At 53.2% G+C, this 10,084-nt stretch overlaps 1 protein-coding gene across 1 annotated transcript; it reads left to right on the plus strand.

Moving 5' to 3' along the window:
- Window positions 1-1,506: 1,506 nt before the first annotated feature.
- Window positions 1,507-8,931, plus strand: AIPL1 (aryl hydrocarbon receptor interacting protein like 1). The gene is made up of 6 exons (XM_036837608.1): window positions 1,507-1,602; window positions 2,222-2,401; window positions 6,314-6,502; window positions 7,520-7,696; window positions 7,823-7,964; window positions 8,729-8,931. Exons 1-6 carry the CDS (start codon window positions 1,507-1,509, stop codon window positions 8,929-8,931), a joined length of 987 nt encoding a protein of 328 aa, XP_036693503.1.
- The last annotated feature ends 1,153 nt before the right edge of the window (window positions 8,932-10,084 follow it).

The raw sequence follows: 10,084 nt of genomic DNA on the forward strand, positions 1-10,084 counted from the left end.
ACAGAAAAGGAGGACCTCTGCAACCCCCCTCCACCTTATCCCCTGTCCCCAGAGAGAGATGGAGCTGGGCCCACAGTGGGGAGGTTCTGAGCACTCAGGGAGGGGTCCTGGAGGGGTGATTGGGCTGCTCCAGTCTGGGTTTGTGGCCCAGACCAGTTGGCCCAGGCTTGGCCCTGCTGTATGCCAGTGGTTCCTCATGGGAGTCAAAACTTTTAGGGATGCTGGGTTTGGGGGTCCCACTCACTTTTCAGGGAAACTTCTCAATTTCACAGAGAGGGAGGCAGGAGAGGTCGATTTTCCCATTTCAGTTGGGAAAGTGGAGATAGGGTGAGAGATACCCAAAGCCACAAGGTCAGGAAATAAGAGGTGGGCTCAGCCCTTTGAACGCAGCTCTCCTGGGCTCCTAGTGCCGTGTTCTCGTCTCTCCCTGTGGCAGGGTCCTGTGTCCCTGCTCCCTGTAACACAGCCTCTGGTCAAGAAGAGCACGTTTTGTGCTGCTCAGAATCCTTATCACCCTCAAGGCCTGGGGGAGCCGAGGCATGAGAACTTGAACTGGCCACAAGGTGGCGCCAAACACCACGTCTTCACATCATTTTTCACTTTTAAACCCCAAATGCCCAGAATAAGCTCTGCCTGGGTGCCAGGGCACAGGGATGAGACCCCGCAAAGGGGACGGGAGAGCTCACTGTCCTCAGCCAGACCTGTAGGGGAGACAGGAGCATGGCTGGTGGGGGTTCCTCAGCTTTCTCCAAACGTGCTCCTCTTCTCTTACTCCGTCTAGCGCTCTCCCAAGCCAGAAACCTGCGGGCAGATCTTGGGGAGGAGATAGCGGGACACAGAAAAGAGGGAAGCAGGACTGCACCCCGGCCTGGGCTCCAAAGGGACTAAGAGTCTGAGACCAGGACCAACGCTCCAGGACCAGGCAGGGCAAAGGGGGCTTCCGGTGCCCCCTCCTTTCCTCCTTCAGTGGCCGGAGGCCTCTCTCCTGCTGCTACTCCTCATCCCCTGTCTTCTTCTTCTTCTTCTTTTTTTTTTTTTTTTTTTTAATATTTATTTATTTGGCTGCGCGGGGTCTTAGCTGCAGCACGCGGATCTTTGTTGCCGCATGTGGGATGTTCTTTGCTGTGTTCGTGATCTAGTTCCTTGACCAGGGATTGAACCCAGGCCCCCTGCATTGGGATCCCGGAGTCTTAACCACTGGACCACCAGGGAAGTCCCCCCCTGTCTACTTTAAGAAAGCTCCAGCTGTCTTCCCTCCTCCTTAGGGAGGGCTAGAACAGAAGCTGAGGCAGTAAGAGTGGATGTCAGGCAGGGTCCCTGCATCACTGCTAGAAGCAGAGAACGGGGCAGCGGCCAGCCTGCCCGGAGTGGCCTCACCTTATCCCTCGCATTCACACCCAACCCCCGCTCCGCCCCGCCCCCGCCCTTCCCCCGCTCAGCCACCTAAGTGCCTTCCTCTAGGCAGATTATCTCAGCTGGGCTGGACGTCACCCCGCACCTGGAGCCATGGACGCCGCTCTGCTCCTCAACGTGGAAGGGATCAAGAAAACCATTCTGCATGGGGGCACGGGGGAGCTCCCAAACTTCATCACCGGAGCCCGAGTGAGTGGGGCCCGCCCCCCCGCCCCCCAGACCAGTTAAAAGCCCCCATGGCAGCCTTCTGCATTCCAGCTTGGCCACAGGGCACTGCAAACAGCCTTCGTCAGCTTTGCCAACAAATGGCCAGGAGGTCCTTGCTGGAATTATCAACCGCCCCTCCCCTTCCCTCTGCCCCAGGCATCTGGGTAGCTCTGAAGTGGTGCCCATTCACGGGGTGTTTTTGATACTTTGCAAATTAAACTTCAATTAAACTTCAGCGTGGAGTGCGGGTGGGGCTTTGGGAATTTTCTGAAGTCCCAAATGCTGAGGGAGAAGGAAGGGCCTTCAGGGCCCAGGGTGTTTGTCCGGGAATCTCTGGTGGGCTCCTAGATGGATGATGGATGTGTCTGGGTCTGCGGCCTCAGATCTAGGGCGTGTTTAAGGAAGGACTTCCCGACGTGCAGAGCTGTCGAGAGTGGGATGGGGTCCTTTAGGAGGGAGTGGGGGAGTACAGGCTGGCGGGGGATGCCCTAAGGTCTGATTGGGGCTGGGAGAGGACAGCCCAGGGAGTCGGTGATAGGGGTGGCTTCTGCTGGGCCTCGGGAGGTATGTCTAGACCAGGGTCTGCTCTCTTGGTGACCAGGTGACCTTTCATTTCCGAACCCTGAAATGTGATGAGGAGCGGACGGTGATAGATGACAGCAAGCAGGTGGGCCATCCCATGCACATCATCATCGGGAACATGTTCAAGCTGGAGGTCTGGGAGATCCTGCTGACGTCCATGCGGGTCAGTGAGGTGGCCGAGTTCTGGTGTGACACCATCGTAAGTAGGCCCCACCCATCCGCTTTGCAGGGCTGCTGTGTTTCAGGAAAGAGAGGGTAAAACAAAACTCTGGAGAGAGAACCCTGCCTGCTCCTTCTCAGCTACGGTAGCGATGAAGATGGATTCCCCCAAAAGAATAGGTGCTGCTAAAGTGACGATCGATGTCAAGGCCGGCTGGTGGGATGTGGGTGCAGGGCCCACCTTACAGCCCTCACTTTTGGGAAGGATTATTGGATTCTGCGTGGATGCCCAGATTCATTATTTCACCAGGAGCCACTGACTTTTTGAAAAAGCAATTTGAGAGAGAAAGAGAGACCGGAATTTGAACTCTGCTCATTTATTAGCTGTGTGACCCTGGGGAAGTCCCTTTTCCCTACTAGCGTTCCATTTCCTCATCTATAAATTAACAAATCCCCGTGTTAAGGGGCTGTTGTGGGGATTACATGATCTGATGTACACTAGGGCAAATCATGGTACAGGGCAACTGAGAAGTGGGAGCTTATTATTTTGAGCTAGAAGCATTCTAGAGACTAACTTCCTTGATTTACTGATGAGGAAGTATAAGACTCAGAGAAGGAGGACTTCCCTGGTGGTCCAGTGGCTAAGGCTCTGCGCTCCCAATGCAGGGGGGTGCCTGGGTTCAATCCTTGGTCAGGGAACTAGATGCCACATGCCACAACTAAAGTTCTTACGTGCTGCAACTAAGACCCAGTGCAACCAAATAAATAAATAAATATTTTAAAAAAAGGACTCAGAGGAGGAAAGTAACTTGCTCTGGGTCAAACAAGCTAAGGGATAGGATCAGGGATGGATCCCTGGTCCCCTCCTTATGCACTGTTTCCGGTTACAATGTCTAATAGAGCCAGGCTGCAACGCCATCCTCTACCCCTAGGGGATCCTAGCCAACGTGTTATTCATTTCTTCATTCACTTAGCAAATATTAGTTGAGCATCTTTTCTTTGTACCAGTCCTTATGTTACTTTTTATCCTGATGTTTTAATTTTTTAAAAGATGTTTTATTTTTAACAAGTCGAGTCTTCAGAAAATCGGCTTCTTTGTGGTTTCAATTAGTTTAAAATGGTATCTATTGACTTTGCTTATAGGGCTACTGTACTTTTTCAGACCCAGATGTGCCCGTAATTTAGGCCATATGTTAGACAAAGCTTGGTCACCAACAAGGGCCCCTTCTCCATAGGATGCATATTTGCTAATGTAGGAGTGCTGAGTGCATAAAAGGCTGTCAAATTCTTTGATGGGTTGATTGATTTGTTGTTTGCAAAACCATAAGCTGAGGTTATTCCCGTAATGTGGGCATGGTTCTTGGTTTCCTGTGGACTCTGTGTTCTTTTGATCACATTAGTGGTCACATGAGTGCACTGCCCATCTCACAGGCTGGTAATTTTTATGCCACGATGATTACTGGTTTTTCCAATAGTCCCCCTCATCTCCCCCCAGCTCACAGCTGCTATGATTGCGCATGCACACACACACACACACACACACACACATACACACACTTTCCAGAGTCATTTACCCACCTATGCATCCATGTTTTATCCATCCTTCTATCCACACACTTAGGCATCAATTCATCCATCCTTCCCTTCAACCAGAATTATTCATAATCCATTCTTCCATCACTAAGCATCCACCCGTCATCTATCTGTAGGTCTATCTATCTGAAAACATTCAGTGCACCAGGTTTGGCCTGTGCTAGGTGTTAGAGGCTAAACAGGCAAAGTCCCCATCCCTGAAGGAACTTGAATTCTGGAGGAGGAGCAGACAACTAAGCAATTACAATGCAGGGCAGGTAGCACCACAATATAAATGAGTGAGGACAGATTGGTATAGAGCCACAGGAGGGGAGCACACTGGGATTTTTTCAAGAAGATGACATTGAGCTGGGTGTTGAAGGATGAATAGGAGTTCACCAGGCCTAGAAGTGGGAAGAGAGGTAGCATCCAGGCCAGGGAGTGTGAAGAGGCAGGGGCCGTCAGGGGCTCTGGGAGCTTCTGCCCTGAAATGCACTACCACCCCCTCTACCCAGGGAGCACACTGGTCTCTACGAGGAATTTTCTGTTGGTGCCCAGTCTAGTGAGGCCAGGGGTTGCAAACTCAAATACCACAAGGGCCAGGGCCCCTGGGTGACTGAAGGTCATCTGCTCCATCCACAGGGGGCAGCTGCTCCTCAGCTCCAACGGGATGGCTGCTGTGTGAAAGGGGCAGGTCGGGTGTGGCTGGATAGTCTGAGTTTTAGAGACAAACCAGAGATTTTCATTAGTCCATGAATTCTCTCAGTGCTTAAGTGTTGGCAACTAATTAACACAAAAACCCCACCATGTGAAGGATAAAACAAAATGAATATGGGAGCTGAATGTGGCCTCCAGGATGCCAGTTTGCGATTTCCAGATAGATAGAGCCCCTCAGACAGAAACAGGCTGTGGCCTTGAAGCCCCAGAGAGGGGCAGTGGTGCTGGGGTTCCCCTGCCCAGTCTCAGCGGAGGTGCTACAGAGGTGGGTGCGGGGCCCTGGAGTTCTGCTCCTTCTTCTGGCCTGTATCCTTCTTCTTGGGACTTCTGCCCACTCCCGGTGGCATCCTACAGTCCACCGTGCCAACCAGCATCCCTGGTCGCGCTAGGGTGGCAGGTGGCTAATGGGACAAGGCATTGGTCTGAGGTCATGTCCAAGCAGCCTCCCATTCCTGGGGTCAGCAGCTCAGCACTGACTTTCTGGGAGGCAGGGGGCTGCAAGCTGGGGCTGCTACGTGAGGGCCAGGAGTGCGCCCTCCCCCCAGCAAGCTGTTCCCGGGGGGGCCCCTCCCTCTCTTCATCCAGCTTTAATCTCAACAGGCTTAACTGCCATCTGGTCACCCAGCTCACAAAGAAGCCGAAGGTACTCCGGGCTAATCCTGGCTGGTGGAGGCAGGGAGGGGGTGACCTTCATCCCCTTGCTGGTGACTTGGAGGCCAAGCTGAACCATTCCTGCCCCTTCACTTTCCCAGTGGTGTGTCTTTACTGGAGTTGCGGCGCAGGAGCCTGAGATGGGCCATCTCAGAACCCAGCCCCTGGAGAGCGGTTCTCAGAGCTCGTCTGTGGGGCATCCCAGCTCACAGATGGGGCAGCTGAGGCCTAAGATGGCCTAAAATGCTACAGGCCTTGCCTGATGCCAAGCAGCTGATTTTCCTAGCCTTCTTCCACCCTGAGGGTGGCCATCCCAGCTCCTGGTGCTGGGGGAAGCTGTGGTGAGCTGGCCCTATATCTGCACCATCTCATTTATTTAACCCCTACACCAGCCTCACTATCAGATGGGTGCAACCCAGGGGATGGGAGCTCAGGGAGCTGCAGTGACCTGGACTCACTGCCAGTCAGCAGCACCATCAGGACACCAACCCGGCCCTCGTGGGCCCAGAGCCCTGCTCCTTCCACAGCTCTCCATGCTCCCATCCCTGTGGGTCACAGGCTTCATGGACTGAGGGTCTCCTTGGGAGAGAAACCCGTTAGAGTCGACCGCAAGGGCCAGCAAGAGGTAGCATAGCATTGTGGCTAAAGCATGGTCCCCGGAGCTGGGTTTGAATCCTGACTCTCATTTCCTAGCTGTGTGACCTTAAGCAAATCACTTAACCTCTCTGGGCTCTAGTTCCCACATCTCTAAAATGGGGAGAATAGTAGCGCCTCCCTCGTTGGGTCACCTTAAGGATTAAAGGAGCTAATAGGTGTAGCGCGCTCTCCCTGGCACACAGGTAACCACAGTGATTAGTGGGGGTACGCTGGGGTGATGAGTAGTAACAGCCATGGGGCAGGTGTAGGGAGAGAGCAGGAGTCCTGCTCTGGGGGGGCCCCAGAGTGGGGCTCTCTGTGGTCCAGCTGGCTCTGAGCAGACAGCCTGATGCCATCCGCCCAATTTTCCCCACAGCACACAGGGGTCTACCCTATCCTGTCCCGGAGCCTGCGGCAGATGGCGGAGGGCAAGGACCCCACTGAGTGGCACGTGCACACGTGTGGGTTGGCCAACATGTTCGCCTACCACACACTGGGCTACGAGGACCTGGATGAGCTGCAGAAGGAGCCGCAGCCACTGATCTTCGTAATAGAGCTGCTGCAGGTGTGACCCTGGGGCATGGGAGGCGGGGCAGGTACCGTCCCAGCATCGAAGAGCAACAGGGGTCAGTGGGCATCAAGGGGAGCCCAGCCCCACGGGTCACTGGACATCACCCAGTTCCTCTTTAGAGAACGATAAAGGGTTCATAAACCACAGGGGAACTGGAATTGGACCCCTCCCCCCCCAAAAAAACGGTACTTTGCCTTTTCCAAGGGAAAAGCCCTTTTGGGACTAATTTTTAAAAATGTTATTTTCTTCTTGGAGGCATTTTATTTCTATTGGTTATCTACTTCCCTTTTTTTCCAAAAGTCTAGAATTACATCCTCAGCCCCAGTCCCTATGGTTTGTGGGTTCCGATCTCATTCTCCAGTAGTGGGAGAGGCTGCACGGAACCATCCACAGTCTCTCCCCCAGACCCCAGAATGATTGATGGCCCTTGTCTGTGGGGTGGTGGGAGAGGGTCAAACCAGGGCAGGACTCAGCTAATGGCCAAGGCTGAGGCTCAGCCTGAGGGTTACATGGGTGAGTGCAAATAAATAAGAACTGTGTCACCAAGGGGCCTGCTTGAACAGTTGTGTGGCTTGTGCACTGCAAGAGGGCATTCCTTCTAAGGTGCTCATTAGAGACATTATATATTTGTGCTTTTATAATAATATTTTTCCAACAGATTCCAACAGGCAATAAGGTGTCCTGTTCTAATGAAATGAGTATCATGGCAATTTTCTGAATATTAGAAGTTAAAGTGTGTTGACAAGGGAGTACCTTTTCTTAATTTGCACAAAGGCTCTGATCTAGGGTAAGGCCCTGGGTGGGGGGCTTCTTGCTTTCTTCCCCCGTTTGTACGTGTTTGGCCAGCAAGCATGATTCGGCCCGCCATCTTCACTGTGGAAAATGAAGAAATGACTTCAGCAAGACGTGCTGGGTCCACTTTCTCTGGTCCCCTGCAAGGGAAAGGGCCTGCCCTGCTGGGCTTCGAGCACTCGGGGTCCCTGCCTTACTGACCTGCAGCTCTTGGGGCAGGTGGAGGCCCCCAGCCAGTACCAGAGGGAGACCTGGAACCTGAGTAAAGATGAGAAGATGCAGGCGGTGCCCATCCTCCATGGAGAAGGAAACCGGCTCTTCAAGCTGGGCCGCTACGAGGAGGCTTCTACCAAGTACCAGGAAGCCATCGTCTGCCTGAGGAACCTGCAGACCAAGGTGGGAGGCTGCCGCCAGGGGGTTGGGAAGCGGGGTGCACGTGGGAGGAGCAGCCCTGCACTGGCCCTGCGCGCGGGGGGAGAGGGGTGGGGGCAGGGCAGCCGCAGACCTTTCTTCACCGGGCAGGAGAAACCCTGGGAGGTGCAGTGGCTGAAGCTGGAGAAGATGATCAACACCCTGATCCTGAACTACTGCCAATGTCTGCTGAAGAAGGGCGAGTACTACGAGGTGCTGGAGCACACCAGTGACATCCTCCGGCACCACCCAGGTGGGCGGCGTGAAGCGGGTCCGGGGCTGGGGGGGGCGGGGAGGGGCGCCCAATCCCGCCCAGGGGCCCGGAGTCACGTGCACAGACCTCCGGGGCCTTCTCTTCTGACCCTGTCAGGGCATCAAAACTCGCCTCCACGCAGCAGGGTTTTCCCAAGCCTATAACGATACCACAGGTAATGAATGAGCTGTACTTATTGTGGGAGATATTTTATTTTAAGGTGCATTAGGGCAAAATATAAGCAGTTCACCAAACCTGTGTGCAGCGGTAAACGGGTTTTAAAAATGGGGGCAATCAATACAGAGAACAATATTAAGTACATTCTAGGATCCGTGATGCGCGGATATGGCGATACTTGTGAAGACGATGTTTGAAGAACGTTACAACATCACTTACTCTGCGTCACACGCTAAATTCTCTGCATTTATCATTTCATTTAATCCTTATAGTGACCGTAAGGGACAGGTGCAGGGATTGGGCCTGGAGCTTGCACCATTTGGGGCGCTTCTGTAAGAAAAGAATAGAAAGTTGTGAATGTAAAATTAGTTGCAGGGCCTTGGAAGGGTCCGCGGAAGGGAGGGAAGTAGGTACTGCGATTATTACCGTCCGTATTTTAGAGTGGAGGAGACGGGCTCTGGAGGTACAGAGAGGTTAAGGATCAGGGTCAAGGTTAAGGGTTGTGTCAGCTGGCCAAGCCCCGCCGGGCACGGGGTCGGGGCTGCCTCTGGGGCTGGGTGGCGGGTCCAGCTGGATCTTCCCCGCAGGCATCGCGAAGGCCTACTATGTGCGGGCCCGGGCTCACGCCGAGGTGTGGAATGAGGCAGAGGCCAAGGCGGACCTGGAGAAAGTGCTGGAGCTGGAGCCGTCCATGCGGAAGGTGGTGCGCAGGGAGCTGAGGCTGCTGGAGAACCGCCTGGAGGAGAAACGCGAGGAAGAGCGCCTGCGCTGCCGGAACATGCTGGGCTAGTGCGCAGGCGCCAGGCCTCCCGCTTCCGGCCCCCGCCGCCATCGGCCCCTCCCCCACCCTCGCCAGCCCGCCGCCCCTTCGCCGCGCACTGACCCCTCCGCCCCAGCCGGACAGCAGGGCACTGGGCAGCTAGCAGATGGCCTGGCCGTTTCTGGTTCAGTTGGCCAGGAGTTTGGTGTCACTTTTTAAACTTTTAATTTTAAAAGTCAAAATAATGCATGTGTCGACTGAAAAAGTAAGGCACAACCTAGAGGTTGAGAATTATGTTTTATTCAGCGGACTTTTATGAGGACTCCCGCCCCAGAAGACAGCCTCTCAGATAGCCCTGAGGGACTGCTCCGAAGAGGTAAGGAAGGAGCCAGGATGTGCAGTTCTTGTAACAAAGACCAGATAGTCGGAACTTCAAAAGGTTACCGTTAATGAAAGAAAATCAGACACCTCAAGTTAATGAGTTTCGCACTTTTCTAGGTATGGGAAGATGCAAGAGTCTGGGCTCCTTGAAAACATTCCTTTGAGATACACCTTAACTATTATATGTAGGCTCAATATCCTGCTTTTCTCCATCCTGAATCCTCTCAGGGTGCACATTGTGAGTGGCTACAACATCCTTTGTTTACTAACGTGGCAAGCAACATTTTTTATTGATACATGCCAGGGTTAACAGAAAACCCCCCAAAAAACCCCAAAGGGCACAGAAGAGCTTATGGATAAAAATGAAGTTTCCTGCCCTACCTCTCCCATCCCTTAGCCTAGAGCTAGCAGTTTTAATGGACCCTGTTTTTCACTCTTTTGGTAGTTTTCTCTATCTCCATATATTTAAATCAGCTTCCCCACGTGTGCTTTTTACCTCACGTCATTGAAAAGTGAGAATTAAATGCTTTGATGCTTTCTGATCCCTTCCTTCCCTCCCCTTCTCCTAATTTCAGATAGTTACATTGCTGGTTCTTTGCTTGGTTATTTTTGTAACTTGGTATTTATTCTTCACCTAGAGCTCTCTGCTGGGCCGCAGGGACTCTCTTCTGTGTAGGATGAGGGTGGCAGCATTGGGACCTCCCCTCTCATCTCCCACTTCTTCCTCCCTAACCGGTTTGATGTACCTTTACTCTCCCATCATCCCCGCTGTTAACGTCTGTGTTCTGTCTGTCACCAAAAT

The sequence above is a fragment of the Balaenoptera musculus genome, chromosome 20, assembly GCF_009873245.2.
Source record: "Balaenoptera musculus isolate JJ_BM4_2016_0621 chromosome 20, mBalMus1.pri.v3, whole genome shotgun sequence".
NCBI lineage: Eukaryota > Metazoa > Chordata > Mammalia > Artiodactyla > Balaenopteridae > Balaenoptera > Balaenoptera musculus.

Coding starts and splice junctions, on each gene's coding strand:
- AIPL1 (XM_036837608.1), top strand. CDS start 1,507: ATGGACGCCGCTCTGCTCCTCAACGTGGAAGGGATCAAGAAAACCATT. Junction 6,503..7,519: donor TCGTAATAGAGCTGCTGCAG/GTGTGACCCTGG, acceptor CTCTTGGGGCAG/GTGGAGGCCCCCAGCCAGTA. Junction 7,965..8,728: donor CATCCTCCGGCACCACCCAG/GTGGGCGGCGTG, acceptor TCTTCCCCGCAG/GCATCGCGAAGGCCTACTAT.